The sequence below is a fragment of the Podarcis raffonei genome, chromosome 13 (assembly GCF_027172205.1).
Source record: "Podarcis raffonei isolate rPodRaf1 chromosome 13, rPodRaf1.pri, whole genome shotgun sequence".
Lineage (NCBI taxonomy): Eukaryota > Metazoa > Chordata > Lepidosauria > Squamata > Lacertidae > Podarcis > Podarcis raffonei.
Window position 1 is genome coordinate 46,337,214 of NC_070614.1, and position 26,077 is coordinate 46,363,290.

General features: G+C 47.4%; 2 protein-coding genes across 3 annotated transcripts; one reads left to right on the forward strand and one right to left on the reverse strand.

Annotated features, from left to right (window-relative positions):
* Positions 1 to 1,777: 1,777 nt before the first annotated feature.
* DAD1 (defender against cell death 1) lies at positions 1,778 to 5,289 on the reverse strand. Its single transcript, XM_053361204.1, has 3 exons — positions 4,955 to 5,289; positions 2,799 to 2,945; positions 1,778 to 1,950 (listed from the first exon to the last, which is right to left on the reverse strand). The coding sequence occupies exons 1-2, from the start codon at positions 5,196 to 5,198 to the stop codon at positions 2,815 to 2,817; spliced, it is 375 nt and encodes a 124-aa protein (XP_053217179.1). The 5' UTR covers positions 5,199 to 5,289; the 3' UTR covers positions 1,778 to 1,950; positions 2,799 to 2,814.
* ABHD4 (abhydrolase domain containing 4, N-acyl phospholipase B) lies at positions 4,968 to 17,847 on the forward strand. 2 transcript variants are annotated; one of them, XM_053361203.1, is made up of 7 exons: positions 4,968 to 5,075; positions 10,364 to 10,452; positions 12,223 to 12,598; positions 13,925 to 14,079; positions 15,271 to 15,382; positions 15,521 to 15,707; positions 17,324 to 17,847. In XM_053361203.1, exons 2-7 carry the CDS (start codon positions 10,413 to 10,415, stop codon positions 17,411 to 17,413), a joined length of 960 nt encoding a protein of 319 aa, XP_053217178.1. In that variant the 5' UTR covers positions 4,968 to 5,075; positions 10,364 to 10,412; the 3' UTR covers positions 17,414 to 17,847. The 2 variants fall into 2 exon arrangements, with proteins under 2 accessions (XP_053217178.1, XP_053217177.1); XM_053361202.1 differs by lacking the exon at positions 4,968 to 5,075 and adding an exon at positions 6,453 to 6,730.
* The last annotated feature ends 8,230 nt before the right edge of the window (positions 17,848 to 26,077 follow it).

Consider the following 26,077-nt stretch of genomic DNA (forward strand, 5'->3'; position numbering starts at 1 on the left):
AGTTGGAAGAGACCACAAGAGCCATCGAGTCCAACCCCCTGCCAAGCAGGAAACACCATCAGAGCACTCCTGACATATGGTTGTCAAGCCTCTGCTTAAAGACCTCCAAAGGAGACTCCACCACACTCCTTGGCAGCAAATTCCACTGTCAAACAGCTCTTACTGTCAGGAAGTTCTTCCTAATGTTTAGGTGGAATCTTCTTTCTTGTAGTTTGGATCCATTGCTCCGTGTCCGCTTCTCTGGAGCAGCAGAAAACAACCTTTCTCCCTCCTCTATGTGACATCCTTTTATATATTTGAACATGGCTATCATTTCACCCCTTAACCTCCTCTTCTCCAGTCTAAACATGCCCAGCTCCCTTAGCCGTTCCTCATAAGGCATCGTTTCCAGGCCTTTGACCATTTTGGTTGCCCTCCTCTGGACACGTTCCAGTTTGTCAGTGTCCTTCTTGAACTGTGGTGCCCAGAACTGGACACAGTACTCCAGGTGAGGTCTGACCAGAGCAGAATACAGTGGCACTATTACTTCCCTTGATCTAGATGCTATACTCCTATTGATGCAGCCCAGAATTGCATTGGCTTTTTTAGCTGCCGCGTCACACTGTTGGCTCATGTCTAGTTTGTGGTCAACCAAGACTCCTAGATCCTTTTCACATGTACTGCTCTCAAGCCAGGTGTCACCCATCTTGTATTTGTGCCTCTCATTTTTTTTGCCCAAGTGCAATACTTTACATTTCTCCCTGTTAAAATTCATCTTGTTTGTTTTGGCCCAGTTCTCTAATCTGTCAAGGTCATTTTGAAGTGTGATCCTGTCCTCTGGGGTGTTAGCCACCCCTCCCAGTTTGGTGTCATCTGCAAATTTGATCAGGATGCCCTTGAGTCCATCATCCAAGTCGTTGATAAAGATGTTGAATAAGACCGGGCCCAAGACAGAACCCTGTGGCACCCCACTAGTCACTCTTCTCCAGGATGAAGAGGAACCATTGATGAGCACCCTTTGGGTTCGGTCAGTCAGCCAGTTACAAATCCACTGAGTGGTAGCATAGTCAAGACCGCATTTTACCAGCTTCTTTACAAGAATATCATGGGGCACCTTGTCAAATGCCTTGCTGAAATCAAGGTAGGCTACATCCACTGCGTTCCCTTCATCTACCAGGCTTGTAATTCTGTCAAAATGTTGGATTTGAGGGTTTGGCTCTGTATTTTCTCTCTCTCTCTCTCCTGCCAGACAAACCTTTCTATTCCAATCATCCTAGTTATAAGGAATCATTATCTTGTTAGTTCAGTTTAGCAGTGTTCAGGTGATGCCCTGTACTCAAAGGTTCCTGGACTGCATTTTACTCACGGGCTTGTAATTTAGTCCACGGCCTGGAAACAGCTGGTGTGGAGAAGCAGCACCTCAGGAACACGTCCACACTAAATGATAGTTTAGTTTGAGCTATGGTTTAATGTGTCATGCAAACTATTCCACACACTGCCACAGTGCATTTTTTGTTTAAATCAGTAGGGCTGAAATGACAGAAAGACAGAAATAGATACCTGGATTAAGGTAATACTTAGCCTGCTAGGGTTAGGTAACACAGAAGTTTTAGGATAGGCTATTTATTTGTTATTCCCAGGACAGATCACAAGGAGTGATCTCCAAAAGAACAATACTCCAATAGGTTCTCCAAGATGGCCTTCATGAGTTTAAAGACACAGGAGAAGGATCTCACCCCAAAGCTCATCAAGGCAGGCCCTCTTCTCCACTTATCACCGAGAGTTAAGATACATGAAATGTAAGAAAAGAAGTTTATTGAAAATCATAGAAAGTGAAGACAATGGCCATATGTTTCAGGGAACATTCCCATCCCTACTGCCACCAGGGAACTTATTCAGAGTCTGTGATGTGTGGTGTGATGCCTGTTCAGTGGAATGCTGGGTTTTCAGCAAACAAGACAAATCCAGGACCTACAAGAAGGAAAGAAAAAAGTGAAGAGTTTTTAACGTGGAGATTGCAAGAAATTGAGGGCTTATATTGTATACCAAACACACTGTGTTGCAAATGAAACACACATACAAGTCAAATACTATCAGTCTCAACGTCAAACTGGAATTTTAAATTATTGGTAGCCACTAAACTCAGCCACATGCTAATCTTCTCTTTGGTGAAAAGCCCACCCCATGCTCAGACCCCTAATGACTTATCACCTTTTCAGTTAGTGCACAGGAATAGTGCTTTACAATCAAGAGTATAAAACTAAAGTTATGCCAGAAGTCCACACAGCACACACAAGTATTTATTTATAGGTAACACAAATTGTGTGTGTGTGTGTGTACATTCACAAATATGGACTTCTAACATTGGTTCATTGTGAAAGGCTTTACTCTGAGAACACCAATCAAGCTGTGACTTCACTGACTCAAGACAAATTCAAGACAATATTCCAGGGGATTCTCTAAGATGCTGTTCATGAGCTGAAAAGACACAGGAGAGGATCTCGCCCCAAGCCCCACTAAGGCACATCCTCTTCTCCACCCATCATTGAGACTCTCTGACCTTATTTGTATAAGGAGGTTCAGCTGTAAGAAGTCATGATAGGGATGAAAACTATACCAAAGTTGTAGAGAATACTCAGGGCACTTTTAAGCACTTTTTCTACCCTACATTAGTACACAATTTCTAAGTGCTAAGTCTTGCATCATACCTGGGAAATCTACCACCTAAATAAGAGATGAATGTAAGGATGGCATCAGCCAACATTTTGACTACCAAGTCTTCCCTTCTAAAATCATATACCCTGACCAGGTATACATACCTCCAAGTCTTCTGTATCAGCCCACAAAGTTGATGACTACAAGATGCAGGATAGTGCTGGCAAAGAGGAAGTCAGCAAAGGCTCGCTCTGGTGAGATCCCCTGAAATTCTCCTTTGTTCTGTGGGTTGATCTGGATCCTCAAACAAACTTGAGAGGGAGAGAGAAGAAAAACCAAACTGTAATGGATTGCCAGAAGAAAATGCAGCACATCACACTAAACAGTAGAGCAAGTTTTAAAGAATGACCATAACCTCATACTCCAATTTAAGAACTACAGAGTGAGTCTGTGGATCCTTGCCACCAGTTATCTATTCTGGCAAGACCCTTTGCCCTTTTGAGTTTAGAAAATAAATCTCCCAGACCTGATTTTATAGTAGGAACAGTCATCACACATCACTCCCCTCCACCCTCTGGGCTCTGACATGTTTTCTTGGCAGGTAGGCGGGACCTGTACTTTGTAAATCACATCAGTGCTCTGAGGTCCAGGTATTGCATTTTTAGATATCTAAGATGGCAGCTTCTTCCTACACAAAGCTGATACTTCCATCACCAGTCAGAAATACATCCAGGGGAGGCAAATGATGGGCAGTAGCATTCACACCAGGTGCCCAGCACCCACTCTGCAGCAAGGCCAGGTAGATGCCTTGGTGGGCATGGGAATGAGCCCTTCTGGGCCCACTGGCAGGTGTGCTGACCCCCAACGCTAGTCCTGGGGCTGAGTCACAACCATGGGGTAAGAGGCCCCAAATAGGGCAGCTCACTAGTCTGGATAAGACGCTTAACAGGAGGGATGGGGACTACCTCTCTTTCAAAACAGAACCAGTGAAGGTGGTGAAGGTCCTGTGTGAGTGTCTGGAGGCAGTTGGAGGATGGATGGCGGCTAACTGAGGATGAATCCTGACAAGACAGAAGTACTGTTTTTGGGGGACGGGAGGCGGGCAGGTATGGACTCCCTGGTCCTGAATGGGGTAACTGTGCCCCTGAAGGACCAGGTGCGCAACCTGGGAGTCATTTTGGACTCACAGCTGTCCATGGAGGTGCAGGTCAGTTCTGTGTCCAGGGCAGCTGCTTACCAGCTCCATCTGGTACACAGGCTGAGACCCTATCTGCCCATTGACTGCCTTGCCAGAGTGGTGCATGCTGTGGTTATCTCCCGCTTGGACTACTGCAATGCGCTCTATGTGGGGCTACCTTTGAAGGTGACCCAGAAATTACAACTAATCCAGAATGCGGCAGCCAGACTGGTGACTGGGAGCAGCCGCCGAGACCATATAACACCGGTCTTGAAAGACCTACATTGGCTCCCAGTACGTTTCCGAGCACAATTCAAAGTGTTGGTGCTGACCTTTAAAGCCCTAAACAGCCTCAGTCCAGTATATCTGAAGGAGCATCTCCACCCACATCGTTCTGCCTGGACACTGAGGTCCAGCTCTGAGGGCCTTCTGGCAGTTCCCTCCCTACAAGAAGTGAGGTTACAGGGAACCAGGCAGAGGGCCTTCTCAGTCGTGGCGCCCTCCCTGTGGAACGCCCTCCCAGCAGATGTCAAAGAGAACAACTACTACAAGACTTTTAGAAGACATCTGAAGGCAGCCCTGTTTAGGGAAGCTTTTAATGTTTGATGCATTACTGTATTTTAACATTTTGTTGGAATCCACCCAGAGTGGCTGGGGAAGCCCAGCCAGATGGGCGGGGTATACATAATAAATTATTATTGTTACTGCTGCAGATGCTGTACGAGTCCCTAGAGCAACTGCTTATATTGGCAGGGGCTGATGGGAGTTGTAGTCCTGCTTGAAGGAAGACCCAGAGGAGAGCATAGGTGGGAGTCACTAGCATAGCCCCCACTCCCCTCCCACGCACACTCCGCAGTTGCCATGGCAATTGTCATAACCCCGCCCTGTTCCTTGTCTCCATTAGCTGAACAGCGCCGTTCCCACGACGACGCAGAACCTTCGCGCCCCCCCACCCTTCCGAAAGGCTAAGTTTCTACGTCACCATATGGAACCCCCGCGACGTTGCCATGTGAACATCCCCCCTCCCTCACGTAAAGACCGTTGGTAGGCTGACCCGGCGACCGTTGCACACGTCCCCCCTCACTTAAATTTAAAAAGCAACGGCTTCGCGTTCGAAGCTGCCAAGTCAAGGCGCGTCCTCACCGCCCAAGATGAAGCTCCCCACGGCGGAGATGAACCCGGACAGGAAGGAGTTGAAAGGGAAGGTGCCGACGCCGAGGCAGTAGCCGAACTGCAGCGCTCCCGTGAGCATGACGTAGAGCAGGTAGGCGTCCAGCACCTTCAGGCGGCTCGGCGTTCCGCTGCTGTACTCGGCTAGGAAACGCCGCACTACCGAGCCCACCGAGCTCGCTCCGGCCCCGGACGACCCAGAAGCTGCGCCTGACATAGCGACGGAGAGGGTTTCGCACAACTTGAATTAAAGAAAAAATAAAAATGAGGTGGCCGGAAGCGGGTAAACGCTTCCCGTGTCAGTATGGGGCAAGGCGCATGCGCAGAGACGGTATAGTCCCTACTACGCGTGCGTGTTGTGCATTTCGGTTGCCGAAAGGGCAATTCTAGAATGGGCTGGTTCGTGCGCATGCGTTGTGCATGAGCGGCTGCAAGAGGGCAGCGCAGGCGCACAATCGGATTGGAAACTATCACGGAACTTTTCCTGGTGGGGCGGTCTATTGCGCATGTGTAGTACACTCATCCTTACACATAAGCTTTTGGTTCAAGGGAGAAATTAAAAGAAAACATGTCTTAGATTTAAAAAAATGAAAAGAGCAAAACTAGCAGCAGTAGTATGCTATTAAGGGTCTATTAATTTGCGCTGCAGGCATCCGATTTAAGGAGAGAATTCAATGCGCATGCGTTTGTTCAACTGGCAGTTACGAGAAGGTGTCATATAGGTTACATGGCATATCATTGCGCATGCGCAATCAGAACTCCCTGCTTCCAGCCTCACGGTAACGAAAGTAAACAGTCTTGGTTTTGCAAGCTGCAGCTTGAAAGGAAGGCGCTTTGCACACCATTATAGCTTCCCATTCTATAGCATGCCGCTTTCCAACCCATAATTAAACCCTCAAACGCCCCATGCTACTAACAGCATAGGCTACCCAATACAATTAGAAATGCCCTATGCGGTCGTTTCAAAATTACCTTAGAATTCGTGGTGGATGGAAGTAGCAGCCCCTAACAGAAAAGGAGGCAATGCCCCTCTGCTTGTGTTCAGAAACTCTCCCGGTCAACAACCCTGAGAACCATTTTTTAATGATGAGCGGGGAAAGAATAGTGGACATTTAATAAATGCAGAATACAATAATTTGCTAATGTCGCATCATAAGGGATGAAAGAAAAAAAGTGATTTTAATAAACGAATGCATGCAAGAAAGCATTCGCTTTGACACCGAAAACTGGTCTGGGGGTGCAGGATCGTAGACTGTCCTTTTTCCTCCTAACTGGGACCCACACTACGAACGCTTTCCCCTCCCAACACTTGCAAGTTCTCTTTTCGCTATTGCACAGAAAAAACTCCCCATTATTTTCCCCTTTTTCTCATCCTGCCCTCCTCCCTGCAGCCATCAATCACCCCCGCTAGACTCCTCCCCTCTTTATGATGCCTCCGCCCACATCAGGGGCGAAAGAGCCCGCCCTCTTGTTCTCTCTTTCACTCCAATCTACCCGGCAAGCGGAGGGAGTCCAGGGAGGGCTGCTGCGCTCTCTTTTGGAGAATCCCTCCCGCCCCCCTTATATAACCCAGCAGGAAGGTTATACAACTGGCCTCACCCACACCTCCCCGCCAACCCCAAGCCATTCATAAAATATGAACCACGCCCCCAAGTTCTAGTTCCACCCCTTCCTTACGCACGCCTTTCCTCACCAGCTGTTGTGATGTTTTCCTTCTTGGGAAGTAATGGAGGAAGACCTTGAGCAGTCGTGAGTTCACTGTGGGATATTTCCGGGTCATAGATTAATTTAATTTTGCTGCTTTAATACAGATCCTGGTTCTGGAGGGAAGGGGAGAGGGGATTAAGGTTTGAAACGGGGTGGTTGTTAATGTAGGCCCTACAGTGTACGGAGTTGTGCATTTCACTCGCTCCTACAGGTGGTTTCGGGTCCGATGTGCTTTGTTGTGTGGGTTGTTGGCTAAGCACTCTTTTGGCTCAGCACTTGGAAGGAGTTAAAGAGACCTGCTGATGGAAGCGTTGCTCTGGATTCTGCTGAGGGGGAAGGTGTTACGATCTGTCACCAAGATACCGTCCTTAGAAAGGGATGAGGCAGGCTGGGTTTGCAAAGAAGCTGGCAAGGGAATAAGGAAGAAAAGGCAGACCAGAATCTGTATAAGGCTTAAGGCTAAACCTGCCTTTCCTCCTAAGGCAAATGGGTGCTCAGGAGAAGCTAGGTGTGGTGGGCAGGCAAAAGACCCTCCCAATGGCAAGGGAGGAAGGATTTAATAGGGGAAGATACTGAGGGAATCAGGCCTGTTAGATGAAATTATAGCCTGCAAGCCAATTGGGAAGTATGTGAAAAGAAGGAGGGGGATTAATTTCCAGGAGTTCATAAATTAACTTTCCCACCAAACCATAATTAAACTATGAAACTCGCTTCCACTGGAGGCAGAGATGACAACCAACTTAAATGGCTTTTAAAGAGCATTTGACAAATTTGTGGAGGAGAGGGCTATCAAAGGCTACTAACCATAATAGCTTTGCTCTGCTTCCACAGAAATGCCAGTTGCTGTAAAACAAAAGAGGGGAGAGTCCTCTTGCTCTTGGGCCTTCTTGTGGGTTTCCTACAAGCATCCGCTTGGCCAGTGTGAGAACAGGATGCTGGACAAGATGGGGCATTGGCCTGATCTTACATTCATATGAATTGAAAGGCAGAATATAAATCTACTCCATGCCCCATAAACTGTTTTCTGCACTGGAGTTTCTAGCTGGCATGTGTGAAGTCCAGACTGCATGTGAGCATGAATACAGTGCCCTTTCTGCTAGTTAAGCATAACATCCCTCCCTCCCACATAGAACTAAGTAACAAGGCTTGCAGCATTTTAGGCAGAGTTTCAAGGTCTTGGCAAGAGACAGACTGTTATTCATAATTCCAGAGGCAGTGATGATTAAGTTCTAAATGAGAGGTGCTGGAATTCAGAGTTAGTATGAAAACAGATCTCTCTCTCTTCCATTCCTAGTTGGGTGGGGCTATTCAGTGGTGAAGGGGGAAAAATCCTCTGCATGTGTTCAGAGTTTCTTGCATCTTAATGTGGCTTTACATAGTCTGGGGTTAGGCGCTGGGTTCTTGAACTGATTTTGAAGGGGAGCAGCTGCCCAGGCAACAAGAGAGGCAAACCCCTCTGAACTCCAGATGCTGAAGAAATATCCTTTGTGCCCAGATACAATTATTAGCTGTGGTGCTATTGGAAGGAAGCAGACTTGCCCGGTTTAAGGAAAGACTTTGGAATGGCTACTAGTTTTACTTGGCCCTGCAATTAAACCCTTTCAGAATGTCTCTCTCTGTGTAGGTCTGCACTGTCTCTAATTCAAGGTACCAGGTGGTTGGAAGTGATTCAGCAGAAAAGGAGAGTGACTAGGCAATTTGTCTAGCTGTCCTTATCATTGCATCATAACAGTAGAGCCTTGTTCTCCCAAGCTTCCCCTCCACCCAGGACGAGGAAGGCAGCCAATGTCTTTTCAATGTAACTATTTTCCATTCCCACAAAGACTCTGCAGGGGGTGTGAGTGGTGCTGTTTGGCAACTGACCTAGTGCTTGCAATGACTCTAAATGTGCTGATGTGTGCTATATGTTAGTTACAGAGTTATCAACTTCCTTGGCTGAAGTTTGGAAAGGGAGGACCCTTACCTCTCCACTGCTTCTTTGCAAACTGAGCTCCCATAACTAGAATTTTGATAGTGGGGTTTATGTGGAAATCCAGGGGGCAGGAGATGAAATGGCAGAAACTTAAATGCGAGTATAGTAGTTTAATCTCTCCCCCCTCCTCCTTTGTCCACTGCAAACTGTTAAGAGAGGCAGGCAGGAAGGCACTGAAAACTGCCTATCTGATCACATGATTCTGGTTATAGGGGATCCTGTCACTCACAGGATTATGGAACGGACTCTGATACCACCATAAGGATAAAGTTCAGCATTTATACAACATATTGGGAGTTTCATTGCAGGTTGGAATAGAGGGAGCTGCCTCATGCTGAGTCAGTCCATCTAGTGCAGTACAGTCATACCTCGGAAGTCAAACGCCTTGCAAGTCGAACGTTTAGGCTCCCGAATGCCACAAACCTGGAAGTGAGTGTTCCGGTTTGCAAACGTTCTGTGGAACCCGAACGTCCGATGCCAGTCGAAAGCCATGCCTTGGTTTCCAAACGTTTTGAACGGACTTCCGGAATGGATTCTGTTCGACTTCCGTGGTATGGCTATATTGTCTACACTGACCAGCAGCTACTTTCCAGGATTCCAGGCAAGGCCCTCTCCCTGGGACCTTCTGCATGCAAAGCAGGTGCTCTACCACTGAGTTAAAGACCTTCCCCCCAAATTTGATGGTGGTGTACACATTATTTCTTACAACAGTCCCACAGGCTTGGCCAGTATTATCTAATAGTGTTTTTATTCTAGAGTGTCAGGCTAGGACCAGGGAGACCCAGGTTTAATCCACACTCTGCTGTGACCGTCATGGGCTGCCGTTCCCTAAGTGAAACAAAAAGATGCAAGTGGCTAGTCTTCAGGCTGTGGTGAAAACTCTGCATGGTTCAAAACTGAAAAGCACTGCTAGGATATTGGCAGGTTTTCAGCGATTTCGAGGATAGGTGTGTCAGTATCCTGCAGAACCTGTATTATCACCCTTGCAGTGAGAAAGGGAGGCTAAGGGAGAGGGTATTGCCTTTGGGCCACTAAGTGAGGTCAGGGCTGATTTTACTTAGGGATTTCCCAGCCCATTATTAAGCGTATTTACTTAGGTATTAACTCACTTTGCCCTTAATGGGACCTAGGTTCATAATGTAGGGTGGCAGCCTTGTGGAATCACAGAATTGTAGAGTTGGAAAGAGACCCCAAGGCTCATCTAGTCCAACCCCCCTGCAATGCAGGAATCTCAACTAAAACATCCAGGACAGAAGGCTATCTAACCTCTGCTTTGAAACTTCCATGTGGCCGCCCTTTCTGTTCGTGTTCAGTATTTGTGTGTGGAGCTATTTGCATTGCATCAGCTCTCGCTTTCGGGAAGTGAAAGCTTAGCATTTTGCTAAGAAAAACAAGGTGGCCCATCAGGAGTGATGCCTAAAAACATGGTAGCATTTCCTCTGGGTGCTTTTTGGGAAAATTTGAACATATCCCTTCTCTTTGTGCTATAGAGACGCTAGTTATTCAAAGGCTTTTTCCTGCTCTATCAAGTCACATTCTCCTCCAATGATCACAGAGTTGCAAAAGCTTGCTATGGGAAGCTGCTGTTTATCACTGACCCCCTTCGATGTCTTCCTTTTCCTTTCTTCTCCCAACCCCTTTGCTCTCCCTTTCTGCCTGCCTCTGCCCACCCATGTCTCAACAAAACTATATCCCTTCCACAGGACCCAAGGCTGGCTAGGGGGCTGGCTGCCTGCCTGGCGTCCCACCTCCATGTCCCACCTCAAGAACGTGGAAGCTCGGATCCTGCAGTGTAAGTAAAGGAGGGCTTGAGAAGCGTCCTCTTTCTCCTTTGTCCAAAATAGAGACGCTAACTGATATCCTATAAGAGCTGTCCAAAGATCCATTTGGTCCAGCATCCTGTTCTCACAGCAGCCAACCAGAGTCCCATGGGAAGCCCCGCAAACAGAACCTGAGCACAGCAGCACACTCCCCTCTTGCAGTTCCCAGCAACTCCCCTCTGACAGTGGAGGGAGAACAGAGTCATCAGGGTTGGTAGCCATTGATAACCTTGCCCGCTAGGAATTTTGTCTGATCCTCTTTTGAAGCTGTCCTAAGTTGGCAGCCGTTGCTACCTCTGGTTGGGAACGATTTCCATGGTTTAATGATGTGCTGTAAGAAGAAGTGCTTTCTTTTGTTTGTCCCGAGTGCTCAAACATTCAGCTTCATTGAATGGCCTCAAATTTAAACCAAGACACAGAGAGAGAAACTTTCCAGAGAAGTTGCCAGAAAAAAATGCCATGGCTCCATAATAATCTTAGTTGACAAATAACAATTGGTGGGCGGAGTTTCTGTGGTTTAATTAAGATCCACCAGGAAGTGGAAGGGTTTTGCTTCTTACCTTGAGCATCAGTTTTAGGGCGTCTACACCTGGCACCCCAAGGCTCACTGTGGTTGCCTGCCCAGGGCTTCCCTGGTATTTGTTTTCCCCTGGCCCAGCATTCTTGAGCAAAACCAGGTGGTTGGGCCTAAGGTGCCATTTTTATTTCCCACAATGCTCCTCTTGTACTTGTTTATGAGTTGTATTAGCCTTCCATTACATTAGAAGTACAGTCAAACAATAGAACAAACAAGTAAAACCATTTCGAGCCAATTTTAAAAGTGGGTAAACACACTTCCAAGCAAAAACAACTCAGTATAGATTTACCAGAGTAAAAGAGTTGGGTCTCTTAACAATTGCCTAACTGTCAGATAAAGAGGTGTGACTTCAGCATACATCGGAAGCTGTGTAATGAAGATCCCAGATGCACCTCTGTGGGGCAGGAGTTCCTCAGCTTATAGGTTACCACAGAGAGAGTCATTCCCCACACTTCTGAGTGTGGCTGTCAAGAGAGCCCTCTCTGTCAACGTACAGTGTATAATACCTGGTAGTATTGTGATCCTGAATATGAAGATTCCCCCCCCCCCCCTAGATCTTATTGCTCGTAACTAGAACCACCGCCTGCTTAAAGAAATCTTGATTGCTTAATCAGGTGAGTTTTAATGGATCAATCAGCTTATACATGCATGCATTTGCACACAGACAAATGCTTTTTGGAGGAAGAAAAGCTTTTTTTTTGTCTAAGCTTCTTGGGTAGAAGAAGCATTTAATGGAGTGGGGGTGAGAGAAAGTGGAATGCCTCTTCTAAAACGGATCTCTGCCGATTGTGATCTGATCTAGTATTTGAAAATTGCCATGGGCACCTTGCTAATCGGTCAGAAGGTTTTTGAAGTGATTAGCCTAACTGATGAGTTTAAATCTTTTAGGTAGACCTTTTAGATAGACAAGATTTGTAAGGAGGGACCTGAAGACAACAGCCGTCTTTCTGGGCGATTGGCCATGCTGGGTGGGACTGATGATAGTTGGAACCCACAGTTTCTCCTATATCTGGGGTACATCTTTCCTCCCATCAAATCCCTTTCTGCAGCCATTAGTGCTAGTGTGCCTTGCAACGTCTGACAGAACCTGGGCCCCATGATAGGTACTGGGTTTTTTGGGATCCTGGGTAATAGATGCTCACCTTCCCCTTTCTCCCATCTTCAGGCCTCCAGAACCGATTTGTGGCCCGATACATCTCCCTCCCAAACCATGCCAAGATCTGGACCGTATCACTGTCTCTGGAACGGGGCAAGGGGCGTACGCCCCTGGTGATGGTGCATGGCTTTGGTGGGGGCATCGGACTCTGGATCCTCAACCTAGACTCGCTGAGCCAACGTCGCCCTCTCCACGCCTTCGACCTCCTGGGGTTTGGCCGCAGTTCCCGGCCCCCCTTTCCCCGGGATGCCCAGGGGGCCGAAGAGGAGTTTGTGAACTCCATTGAGGCCTGGCGTCGGGAGATGGGCATCCCCAGCATGATCCTGCTTGGCCATAGTCTTGGTGGCTTCCTGGCAGCCTCCTACAGCTTGCAGTATCCAGAGAGGTACGTTTTGTGGCTTCAGGCAGGGATGATGGGAATTGTAGTTCAGCAACATCTGGTTTTCCATGCCTATGGTAACTGAAGCAGAGCTCTGACCTCCTGTGTTGCAACCAGCCTTGTTATAAGCCAGGTGTAGCCAACTGAAAGTGGCCTGTGGAGGGTGGGTAGGTGGCTTCTTGTGCTCCCAGGCCTGGGATCTCCCACCCCTGCCATTTTCTCTGAAATATATCCTGCCCATCTTCCTTTCCCACCTGCTTCATAGATTTATAGAATGGTAGATATGGAAAGGACCCCGAGGGTCATCTAGTCTCAGCTAAAGCATCCGTGATAGGTGGTCATCCAATCTCTGCTTAAAAACCTCCAGTGAAGGAGAGTATCAACATAACCCTAAGTCAGAAAGTTCAGCTTGGACAGGTAGGTCTTACAGTAGTTCCAGAAAGATCGTAAGGCGAGGACAGCAAAGAGTCTGTAGTATTGTCATAATTTCTAGTGGAATAGACCTGCCAAGTAATGCCTGTCTTTCTGCCCTTCCCATCTAAGTCAAGCATATAGATGTTATTAAGAATCTGGCCTCACTGGAGGTACTTAATTGGGTACCTAAGGAGGCTCTTAGGATAAACGTTGGCTGGTATAGCCTTTGCTGGTTTGTACCACTTGAGAATTTAGGTGTGGGAAATCAGATACTCAACTAAGTATCATAAAGGAATGATCCTCGTATATAGTAAACTAGCATATCAGAGAGAAGATCTTTTTAGCATGCTATTTTTCCAACATGCAGAGTTTTTAGAGTGGGGAATTATTATTTTCTTTAACAGTCGGCTGGATTTGTGACCAGTGATAGAAACTGAGATATGAAATCTAGGAGCTAAATGACACCTTAAACCTGGATTATGGGCACAACAATGGAATGTCTAGGTGCTCTTTAAAATAAGAATACAAAGCTGAAAATGAATGAACTGCAGCTAAAATATTATGCTCATTTTTCACATGGTCTAGTCCCTCTCTTGCCCACTCCTCTAATATTCTGAAGGGGGTCTCTTCTCCAGTCTTCAGAGAGTAGCTGAAAGTGGGGAAGCAGAAAAAGGTCCTCCTTTCATTTCACTCTGCAGTTTTAATCTGAAATCTTAGGCGCAGTACTGCACCCAGAGCCCAGAAACTGCTCATGCTAATGAAATTCCTGGTTGCAAAATGTGCCTAGATTAAACAATGGGGATTTCGAACACTGGTTGTGATTGGCCTCTGTGCACATGTACCCTGAAGTAAATCCTACTGAGTTCAGTGGTGTAGGATTGTAACCTTAGGTGGCTTTTCATGGCTCTCCTGACCCAGGGTGAAACATCTGATCCTCGTGGACCCCTGGGGCTTCCCCATGCGTCCATCTGACCCGGCTCAGATCCGTGCCCCTCCAACCTGGGTCAAGGCTGTGGCGACGGTGCTGGGACGGTCCAATCCTCTGGCTGTGCTTCGAGCTGCTGGGCCCTGGGGTGAGTGAAATTGGCAAGAAGATTAAACGGAGGGTGCCGGGAGAATAAGCAGCGGGATGTGCCGGAATTGTCACTTGTTCATAGTAGAAGTGGCCAAGCTTCTTATCCCTGTTGTTGAAAGTTGCTGAGGCAAGCGGTACCTGCAATAAAAATGTTATAGGTGAAATACTTCTGTCAAGGGTGACAGCCAGCCATACCCACTTTCATGATACTCCATTGCATTCCGTTCTCCCTGGTTTTCTGGATCCCCCCACCCCAATCAGTTAGCATTCTGTTGCCACTGTACATTCTCAGTCCTCATTGGACTATTTTACTCTGCCTTTGATTATTTCTATTTTTCCTTAAAACATTTTTTGTACTTCTGTAAATCTTGGGGTTTCCCCAAGCCTGTTGATAGCATGCATTTTGGCTACCTAAGGATCCATGCTCAAAGAATTCTGTTTTCTGGTATTTTTTAAAAAAAGTAAATTCCCTTCCTGGAATACTTCATGCATCTGATGAAGTGGATTATCCATCACAAAAGCTTAAGCCATAGCACATTTATTGATCTTTAAGGTGCCACAAAACTCTCTTGTTCTGAGCTGTTTCTACTTGTCTTCCTGAATATTCCCAAATTGGGTGACCCTAATATCTAGTATTTAAACAAGTGGGAGAAAAGCTCTTTTCATTTTCTCCATTCCATGCAAACCTTCCTTTACTTATCTTTTTTTTTCTCCTTAAAAAGCAAACAATCCCAGAAGACCAGTCCCATAGATATTGGGGGGGACGTAATCCTAAATGCATATGGGTATGCATATTGAGATTGCATGGATGTCAAAAACATTTGCCCTAGGACTTGAATCCAGGACACCTAAACCCATATCTCACACACTTGCGGGATGACCTCAAATGAGGCATCACCCACCTCCCTTAGCACTTCCATCTGTAAAATGGGCAGAGCTGTGTTTGGAGATAAACACGGAGAGGAAGTGGTTCTCACAGGAAGTCACTTGGGATGGCAGTTCTTTTGGAGATGTAAACAATGACCTTTTGAGATCTGCAGTCCTGCTCGTGGACCCTTGGCAAAGAGGAAAGCCGCTACCCAACTTGAAAAGAGAAATTCATTCATCGCTATGTTTTTATTTTTCATTGGAAGCTCAAGGAAAAGTTTGATGAAAACCTACTGACTGCATCCTCCACCCTTTCCTCCAGGGCCTGGGTTAGTGCAGCGCTTCCGTCCAGACTTCAAGCAGAAGTTTGCCGATTTCTTTGATGACGATACCATCTCGGAGTACATCTACCACTGCAATGCCCAGACACCCAGGTGAGGGCCTCCACTATTTCATGTCCGCTGTCAGAGGCAGAATGCCTCGGAATACCAGCTGCTATGGGGAATGTGCTGCAGTCCATGTTCCTGTAATTAACTCTACTGCGTTTCCATCCATGCGCTCCCTCATTGCAGTGGCGAGGCTGGGTTCAAGGCCATGTCGGAGGCGTTTGGTTGGGCCCGGCGCCCCATGTTGGAACGCATCCACCTGGTGCGTCGCGACTTGCCGATCACTCTCATCTACGGTGCCAATTCCTGGATTGATACCAGCACCGGGGAGAAGGTCAAGAGCCTGCGGCCGGGGAGCTACGTCTGCGACATGGTAGGAACTTTGGCACGTAGAGATGGGGAGCAGAGCATGATCGTAGCTGTCATTCCATTGGATGTTCCCAGTGTGGGAATAGAGGCCTAAGTGGAGAATCCTGTAGCCCAGCGGTTCTCAACCTGTAGGTCCCCAAGATGATGTTGGACTACAACTCCCATCATCCCTGAGCTCTGGCCTTCCTAGCTAGGGGTGATGGGAGTTGTAGTTCAACAACATCTGGGGACCCACAGGTTGAGAAAGGCTGCAGTCTAGCCTAAAATCCTCAGCATTTTTGCAATTCAGATTTCCCCATCCCTTAGGGGAAAAACATGGCCAAATTCTAGTGACAGTCAGGAGCTAAAGAGGACTGAGCATAGAGGGTAGGAGAGTTAGAATTCCAGTTTTCAACATACGTGCATAGGAGAATGAATCAGTGGTACCCTGGCTCTGGGCCTCCCTCCCACCCATAATCAGGCACTGGAATCCTTCTGCATAGTGATTTCTCCCCAGTCAGTGACATATGACGTTTTAACTTCTTCAGCTGCCCTGAAGACCTTGTGGTCAAGAAGACAGCTAGAAGCACTTCTGATGTGTAACTCCAAAATGGTTTTGCTCGAGGCATCTCAGTAGAGCACTTTGGTGTGACAGGGTTGGTTAGTTGGGGGGCGGGGAGCTGTCCTCTTTCACATCAGTCAGATATGCAGGGCCCTAAGCTCAACTCATGAACAGTGAGGCAGTCCATGAGTGGACCAATAGCAGCATCATAAGGGAAGACCAACGTCACACACAGCAGAGCAGGCCAAAGGCAGTCAGGATTCAAAAGTGCAGAGGTATTCACAGGGGTCAGTAGCACAAGAGCAGGAATCAGAAACAGGAAGCCAGTTACACACAGCTAAGGAGCTGTGGTGTTAAGCAATAAACCTTCTGGGTCTGAGTGCTCATGTAGCCTGAAGGCTCTGACTCAGGTGCAAATGGTTAGCCCAGACTTCAAGCTTTATTGCTCTCAAGGAGAAACCTTGTTCTTGAAGGCCCCTTATTCATGGGGAGGATGGTTCTTCTGGACCTTTTAAAAAATTTTATATTCTTTATTGAAAATAAGAAGTACATACAGTCATACCTTGGTTCTCAAGCACTATGGTACTCGTATATTTTGGCTCCCAAACGCCCAAAACCTGGAAGTAAGTGTTCCAGTTTTTGAACATTTTTTGGAGGCCGAATGTCTGATGCAGCTTCTGCTTGAGTGCAGGAAGTTCCTGCAGCCAATTGGAAGCCACGCTTTGGTTTTCGAACATTTCGGAAGTCGAACAGGCTGTGTTCAAGAACCAAGGTACGACTGTAATTACAAGTGCACAGAGTAAGATGATACACAAAGAAGAAAAAGAAAAAGAAACAGCACCCATGTAGAAAACAAAAAACAGAACCAAAAAATAAAAATAAGAAAGTTAACCACACCTTAACCTAAGACAGTATTTATAAAAATGAATTCCAAATATTGTTAAATTTGTCCATGGCGAGTCCGCGTCTGTACGCAACTTGTACCTCTGGACTTTGAGGGGCATTCTTTGTTGACGGGTGGCTGCCTGAGGCCGGGGCGTATTTCTGTCTCCCCTTCTGATTCTCCCCCTTGCCCTAAGGCTATTCCGGGTGCCTCCCACCACGTCTATGCCGACCAACCCCATGCCTTCAACGCTGCTGTGGCAGAGATCTGCGACTCTGTTGACTGACCGCCCGTGACCCAGAAGAGCTGGTGCGACGCACACAAGACACAACGCACACGCAAGACATCGCTTGTGCGCCCCGAGAAGCGGGGACGCCAGCTCCTCAAGATGGCCGCAAGCTGGTCTTGGAGGATACCTGCCCCCCTCCCCTCCTTCCCAGATTTGTCCCTGAATCTTGATTCTAACTTAAAGGTTGCAGGCCGCCTGCTTTGGGTTAATCGAAGCTCCATTCATTTTATTTTCCCCTAATTTCATGTGCCTCCTGGTGTGCTTTATCCTGCCTCCCTCCTCCAAGACATTCTTCTTTCTGTGCTGCAACAGGACTGTCCTCCTCTGCTACCTCACCCACCTTTCCGAACCCCTTGGCTGTTGGTTCTTCACATCCTTTTTTTTTTTTTGCAACGCCATCCACAATATTTGCATGCTGGAAAGCTTTTTTTTTTAAAAAAAAAAATTCTGTTGCAACCACTGATGTAACACTGGGGTAACATTTGCTTATACCTGCACTCTCTCTCAGGCTGGTGGTTAAATGTGGAGACTGTTTTTCTCCCTGCCAGAGATGCTATTGCTGATCTGGTCAGTCAAGGCTACTCGGTTTATAAAGCTGGAGGGAATACGGTTATATTTCCCTTTGACAGATGCCACTTTTTAACCTCACCTAAATCAAGAAGACAGCCAGGATTGGAGGGGAATTAGGATATGTGTTCCCATTGCCCCTTTCTCTTTAAGGCGGCGCCGTTCTGTACCGATATCCACTTGAATGGTCATTGGCTATGGGAGAGGGCTGTGGCCATGTCTGCTCACCAATAGGAGAGCACGATCAGGGTGTGCACATCAAGGGAGTCTGGGTCCTTCGTGGGCTGCCATGCGATGCTCCAGGCACGATGCAAAGACAGCAACTTGAGGCAGTCCTAAATCAGGACAGTATACTGAGTTTGGGAAGCAGGGATGGGGCTGAGACCTCCAGCCACATCAGATGGGATCAAGAAAGCGGGGGGGGGGGCAGTTGTGGCTTGAGCATGATTTGCTGGCCCCACTACATCCTCCCTGATGCTGGGGGAGAATCAGATCACTAGAACAAGGAAACGGTAGGTTGTCCTTCTAAAGGAAGACCTTTTTAGCACTTTTGTGGCAGGGAGGGGAGGGTGAAATCAGCCCAGCATCCTCCATCAAACACAGAGCAGGCCAGTATTTGAAGCTGTTCATATCCCTCGGCCACAACCATTTCTGCAATCTCATGATATTCACAAACTCTGTTTTTGCCGTTTGTGAATTGGCCCCCCCCTTTTTTTTCCAGGGACGGAGGAATTTCATATTTTAAGAAAGCTTGAGAATCCTGACATAACCTCAGAAGTGTTCGGTTTATGTACCGTTGTCCAACTCCGGACAGCAGTAGCAGTCAAAAATTGCCTAGTTTCACAGCGCAAGGGTTTTGGGAATTGCTTCTGCTCTGCTCTCTCACTTGCCCCACCTAGTGGTGGAAAACAGGCAACGAAGGCACCTAGTGGCGCAGGTTGTGTGACTACCCTATGCGATGGGTTCCTGCCTGCAAAAGATGCTCCTTTCTCTCAGACACTTACACGTCCACAATCCCTACTAACTGCCATCTTGGTGGGAGGGCAGAAAAGAACCCCATGTTGCCTGCTTTCCTCTTCCTTTTCTATTTTTGCTGAGATGTTTACTGTCTCGAACTCGCCCCCGCTCCCCTGCTGCATGAGGCAATGGCTGAGGTGGGGGAGATGCACTTACTGAAAGGGCAAAAATAAAAGAATCTATCCCGTCTCCTTAGGCCCATTGGGAGCTGTGGCCTTCTAGTAGCGCATGCGTGTGTAACCTGCTCGGTGGTGCCATGTTAACGTTATCTGTGGGAGGTTGTTCCTAATCGCCTGCCGGTGCTTTGTATAGAATTCACCTCGGTTTGTACTAAATTTTGTATGTTTAGTAAAGTAAAACAAAAGTGTTGTTTTGAAAGAGGCCGTGTCATTTCTCTGCGTTTCGCGTTTCCTTGCACCCCTTTTCTCTGCCGTTCCTTCATGCCCCATGTTTTTCTCTGAGGCATGAAGAAGAAGAAGAAGAGTTTGGATTTGATATCCCGCCTTTCACTCCCCTTAAGGAGTCTCAAAGCAGCTAACATTCTCCTTTCCCTTCCTCCAACACAACAAACACTCTGTGAGGTGAGTGGGGCTGAGAGACTTCAGAGAAGTGTGACTGGCCCAAGGTAACCCAGCAGCTGCATGTGGAGGAGCAGGGAATTGAACCCGGTTCACCAGATTACGAGTCCACCGCTCTTAACCACTACACCACACTGGTTCTCTGGAAATGAGCCATTTCCCTCATGGACTGCATGCCTGTGGTGGGCGGGGCTTTAGGCAAAAGTGGGAGGGGCAAAGGATGTGACACTTAGGATTGTGGAGCAGGCTTTCATCCCAGCCTTGCAAAATTCGGAGGTTTATAAAAGTACATCCTGAAATGGACCGCTCAGTCAGTAGAGTGTGAGATTCTTAATCTCGGGGTTGTTGTTCGAGCCCCATATCGGGTGGAAGATTCCTGCATTGCAGGGGGTTGGTCCCTTCCAATTTTATGATTGTATGATCCAGACACATTTTTCTACGCAGGAAGGCCAGAGGCGTTATTGAAGTCAAGAACACACTTCAGCCAAGAAGAAGCATTTGAAGCTGAAGAGCAGGGCTGGTGAGGGGGGGTGTCCTGGGCACAGAGTCCTGAGAGTTTGATAGAAGGAGCAGGTTCGTAGCTTGGGGGTCCTCCTGGATCCTTTGCTGTTGCTTGAGGCTCAGGTGGCCCGGTGTGCCTTTCATCAGCTTGAGCTGGTGGCCCAGCTACGCCCCTATCTGGACAGGGATAGCCTAACTACTGCTGTCTATGCTCTGGTAACCTCAAGGTTAGATTACTGCAATGTGTTATACGTGGGGCTGCCTCTGAAGAGAGTTCGGAAACTTCAGCTAGTGCGGAATTCAGTGGCCAGGTCGCTCACCAGAGCAAGACGGTTTGAGCATATTACACCGATCCTGGTCCAACTGCACTGGAGACCAGTTAGTTTCGGGGCCCAATTCAAAGTGCTGGTTTTGACCTATAAAGCCTTAAATGGGACCGCAATACCTCAAGGACCTTTTCCCATATGAACCTACCCAGACCCTGAGATCATCTTCCAAGGCCCTCATTTGTGTGCCTCCTCCTTGAGAGGTCCGGAGGGTGGCAACATGAGAACAGGCCTTCTCTGTAGTGACTCCCCATCTGTGGAATGCTCTCCCCAGGGAAGTTCACCTGGCACCTTTATTATACAGCTTTAGGCGTCACGCCAAAACGTTCCTTTTTAACCAGGCCTTTGGTTGATCTTATTGACATCCAACACCCTTTTAGAATGTGGCTTGAGGGGGGGTGTATTGGGTTATTGCTTTTGGTTTGATTTTATATGTTGTAGTCTTGTTGTGAACCACTCTGAGACCTCCAGGTATAGGGCGCTTTATAAGTTGAATTATTATTATTATTATTATTATTATTATTATTATTATTATTATTAATAGGGATGTGGGTGGTGCTGTGGTCTAAACCACAGAGCCTAGGCTTGCCGATCAGAAGGTTGGCAGTTTGAATCCCCGCGACGGGGTGAGCTCCCGTTGCTGGGTCCCTGTTCCTGTTAACCTAGCAGTTCAAAAGCACAAAGTGCAAGTAGATAAATAGGTACCACTCCAGCGGGAAGGTAAACGGTGTTTCCGTGCGCTGCTCTGGTTTGCCAGAAGCAGCTTAGTCATGCTGCCCACATGACCATGAAGCTGTACGCCGGCTCCCTCAGCTAATAAAGCGAGATGAGTGTTGCGACCACAGAGTCGTCTGCAACTGGACATAACGATCAGGGGTCCCTTTACCTAATAATAATAATAATAATAATAATAATAATAATAATAATTTAATAAAGAAGTCTAGAGTTTGAACCTCCCTGTGTACAGGCACCAGTAAGTTGCATCACATTGGAAGAGACATGGGTTCAGGTAAGAAACATTGAATGCTTGACAATGGGCGGGGTATGATCAGTTGCAGATTGACTTGGGCACTGCTCAGTGAACAGGGAGAGGAAGGGATGTGCAGTCAAAAGACACAGGAAAAGCAGCATTCAATGCACATTTGAGTTTAAAATGTGAACATAGCCTGAGAAACTTAAGCACCACCTGAAAGTACAGAGGAGTAAAGCTGAACTCTGCTGCCATCTGGTGGACTTCAATAAGCAACGCCTGAGACCGCTTATTTCTGTTAAATGTGATTTTTTTTTATTTGATTTTTTTTTGGCGGGAGGTGGAATACTTATGGCTTCTCAACACATGAGAATGTACACTCCATATTTCGAGCCACGGATTTCAAACTGCAGGAAACCAGCTTTCAAAATGTCCAGTTATCCTCAAGGGGGGGGGAAAGTTGCTAAATCTGGTTTTGTTGTGACTTAGGATGCCAGAAATGAAGGAGGCCAAGGCCTGTGGCATGGAGGCCCGTAATGCAACCCATTTGCTGAAGCTAAGCAGGTCTAGGCCTGGTCAGTGTTTGGATGGGAGACCTCCTGCCCCCATGCACATCACTCAAGAGTTGCATGATGAAGGAAAGATGAGGTGTGAATGAAAAATAAGTAAAATGAACAAGTCTCTGTGCACTGTTACCCTAAGTAGTAGATTCACTCCGCTTTCACTGCCAACCCCTTCCTGCTCCTCTCCTTGCATAATCCCTGGCCATTGGCCATGCTAACTGGCGACAATGGGAGTTGCAGTCCAACTATATCTAGAGGACCTTATGTTGGTCTGGAGGGATGGAAGAACAGAGAGCACAACCGAAACTACACCACAGTCTTGTGGTGAGGATAGAACCTGGGTGGCGAAGGGGGTAATGTGCTGAGCAGCATGGCGGAAGGACTGTGTATAAATACAATAAATTTAAAAAGGAGGAATCTTCCCTATTCGGTCTGCCATTCTGCCTTGGAAGAGAAAGTCTCATTCAAAGGTACAAGGCCCAAGGCCCAGGTTGTGTCTAGAGGGAAGAAGCGAATTTGGGCATTGAATACTTGCAGCATATTTCAGGGATGCTATTCCTAGTGATATCTAATGTCACTCCCTTCTTGTCATCCAAAGCTGTGCAGTCGTGCTGGGGGGGTTGCTTGGGTGGGGACTGATCCGGGCCAGGGCTTCATGGCTCCTGCTCTAGAGACATCCTCCTCCTCCCTCTTCAGGCAGGTGACAAAATTGCCATCCAGGTTGCTGCTGCTGCTGCTTTCACCTTTTATTCTTCCCATTCTAGATCCTCTGCTGCCATCCAGCGGCCATCTTGTGGACACACAGCTTTCGTTTCTTCCGCGTTTCCTCTGGGGTGACAATAACATTTAGCCTTGTTTGGTTGTGCATTTATATTCCTCCTCAGACTTCAAGGGCTTTACCTGGTTCTCCCCTCATTTTGTCATCACAATACAGTGGTACCTTGGGTTAAGAACTTAATTCGTTCTGGAGGTCCATTCTTAACCTGAAACTGTTCTTAACCTGAGGTACCAGTTTAGCTAATGGGGCCTCCCGCTGTCACTGCACTGCCAGCGCACAATTTCTGTTCTCATCCTGAAGCAAAGTTCTTAACCTGAGGTACTATTTCTGAGTTAGCACTGGAATCAGTAACCTGAAGCGTCTGTAACCTGAAGCGTCGGTAACCCGAGGTACCACAGTAACCCTGTAGGTTAGGCAGTGAGACAGTGACTGGCCCAAGTTGAGCTTCATGGCTGAGTGAGGATTTGAACTCAGAACTCCGAGGCCCGAGCACTCTTGGCCACTAAAGTAGCCACCGCAGCCATTTCTTTGAGGCAATGAAGGATAGAGGAGGGCTTCTTTACACTTACTTCTCCATAACTGTTCTTTTGCATATCCAGGGCCAGGGAATTTCTTTAAATTAGACATCCTACCCTCCCCCCATTGTCCCTTTTTTCTCTTGGACCCTTTTAGGTTCAAGCACAAAATGGCAAAACATTTAAGTTTATTTTCCTGCAACAATTATTACCTTCATGCTTAAATGACTGAAACAAAAAAACACATAAGCAAGAAGATGAACTTGAAGATGACCTAAAAATCATTCAAAGCCCCACCTCAAAATTAACTTAATTCATATTACTTTCACCCAGCCATTATGGTCACTATTGTCTGGCATAGCTTGGAGATTTTTGAGTTAATGCATTTAAATTTGTTAAACCAAACCAGTTCATTCCAACCACTAGATCTATCGGTCAGCAGAATATTGACTGAAGAGCAAACAATCAGTTATGTTGCGGATCCTGGTGTTTGGAAATCCTGGTTTTTTGGGTAAGGGATAGATATTAGGGCTGTGCACCAAATTTGGCTGAACCCTAACCCCTGATCAGAATCAAGCCGATCCAGAGGGATCTGCACTTCAGCTGATTTGGGTGGTGATAAAAAAAAAGGTAATGGAAAAGGACCACTGGACAGTTAAGACCAGTCAAAGGCAACTATGGGGTTGTGGCACTCATCTCGCTTTCAGGCCGACGGAGCTGGTGTTTGTCCACAGACAGCTTTCCGGGTCATGTGGCCAGCAGGACTAAACCGCTTCTGGTGCAATGGGACACCGTGATGGAAACCAGAGCACATGAAAACGCCGTTTACCTTCCTGCCGCAGTGGTACCTTTTTATCTACTTGCATTGGCGTGCTTTCGAACTGCTAGGTTGGCAGGAGCTGGAACAGAGCAACAGGAGCTCATCCCGTCACAGGGATTTGAACCACTGACATTCTGATCAGCAAGCCCAAGAGGCTCAGTGGTTTAGACCACAGCGCCACCCGCGTCCCACTTGGGTGGAGATAGCCCCAGACTGCCCTAGGTTGGGTCGAGTCACCTGGAGGAATCTGGGCCCTGCCACAAGGTGAGGCAGCAGTCAGGAAGGAGAGGCAAGCTGCCCCAGCAGGATTAAACCCTCCTGCTCACAGTGTGGTTGAGAGGGAGGGAACAGAACTCAGTGTCTCCTTGCTTCCCCTCCCAAATGTATCTTTAATTCGAAGCCCTAATTAAACATGAGCCCCATCCTTGAATTGATATGGGGGCAGATCCAGATCAGGCATGATTTTCCTTGGGTTGTGGCCCTGTTCACAACCCTTACAGATATTGCAGAGATAGTGTGCATGGTTCCTCTGTGATTTCACCTTTGCATTGTGAGGTCAGGCAGGGTCTTGAAGCCACCAGAGCTGCACGGGAAGGGCTCCTTTCATTCCACATAGCAAAAGCCACGGCAGAGCCTCCGTCCCAACCAGCACCCTGGGGGGCTGATGGGGAGTGTTCCTTCCCAAGTTGGGCTCAGCCAGGCAACATCCAGCAGCCCAAGAAGACCAGAGAAACAGCTGGACCTGTTTGACTGCTGTTGGCCAAGGATTTGTTGTGCTGTGAGTATGGGGGAAGTGAAGGAGGAAGACAGGGAAGGCAACGTGAGATTTGATGTTTTAACTAGCATGCCAATGGAGGGACGCGGGTGGCGCTGTGGTCTAAACCACTGAGCCTCTAGGGCTTGCTGATCAGAAGGTTGGTTCGAATCCGCGCAATGGAGTGAGCTCCTGTTGCTCTGTCCCAATTCCTGCCAACCTAGCAGGTCAAAAGCACATCAGTGCCACTGTGACAGGAAGGTAGACGACGTTTCCATGTGCTCTGGTTTCCATCACAGTGTTCCATTGTACCAGAAGTGGTTTAGTCATGCTGGCCACTTGACCTGGAAAACTGTCTGTGGACAAACGCTGGCTCCTTCGTCCTGAAAGCGAGATGAGCGCTGCAACTCCATGGTCGCCTTTGACTGGACTTAACCATCCAGGGGTCCTTTACCTTTTTACCTTTACCATTGGATGGACATCTTCAGAAGATTCACTGCCACAAGCCACAGGGCATGGGTGGTTTTCCTCATAGGAACCCAAGAAGCTGGCTTATGCTGACCACTGATCTATCTAGCTTAGCTTTTCTCAACCTGTGGGTCCCCAGATGTTGTTGAACTACAACTCCCATCACCCCTAGCTAGCAAGGCCAGAGATCAGGGATGATGGGAGTTGTAGTCCAACAACATATGGGGACCCACAGGTTGCGAACCCCTGATCTAGCTCATTGCTCTTCAACCTTGAGTCCCCAGGTATTGCTGGACTGCACCTCTGATCCCCAGAAAGCTTAGCCAATGATTGGGGATGATAGGAGTTGTAGTCCAACGACATATAGAGATCTAAGTTTGAAGATGGCTGATCTAGCACATTTCTGGCCATGTTGACTGGCAGGGTCTCTTCTGAGTTTTGGACAAAGGCCTCTCCCAGCCCTGCTTGGAGATGTTGGGGATTGAACCTGGGACCTTTGACATGCAAGGCAGATGCTGTACCACTGAGCTATGGCCCCAACAATAGCTTTCTACGTGGATATTATTATGCTCAGTCAATGTAAGATTAAACTTTGCTTGTTGGTGCAGCCAATCTCATTCAAGGAATCATTTCTACTCCCCAACCAATATCGATTCAGAGTTAATGCCTGTCATGGCGCCATCAGACAAGGGATGTCCAGAGTCAGGAATTACCGAATTTTTCCATGTATAAGACAATGCTTTTTGCCAAAAAATTGAGGCAAAAACTGAGTGTCGTCTTATACACGGATAGTGAATGCAGAGG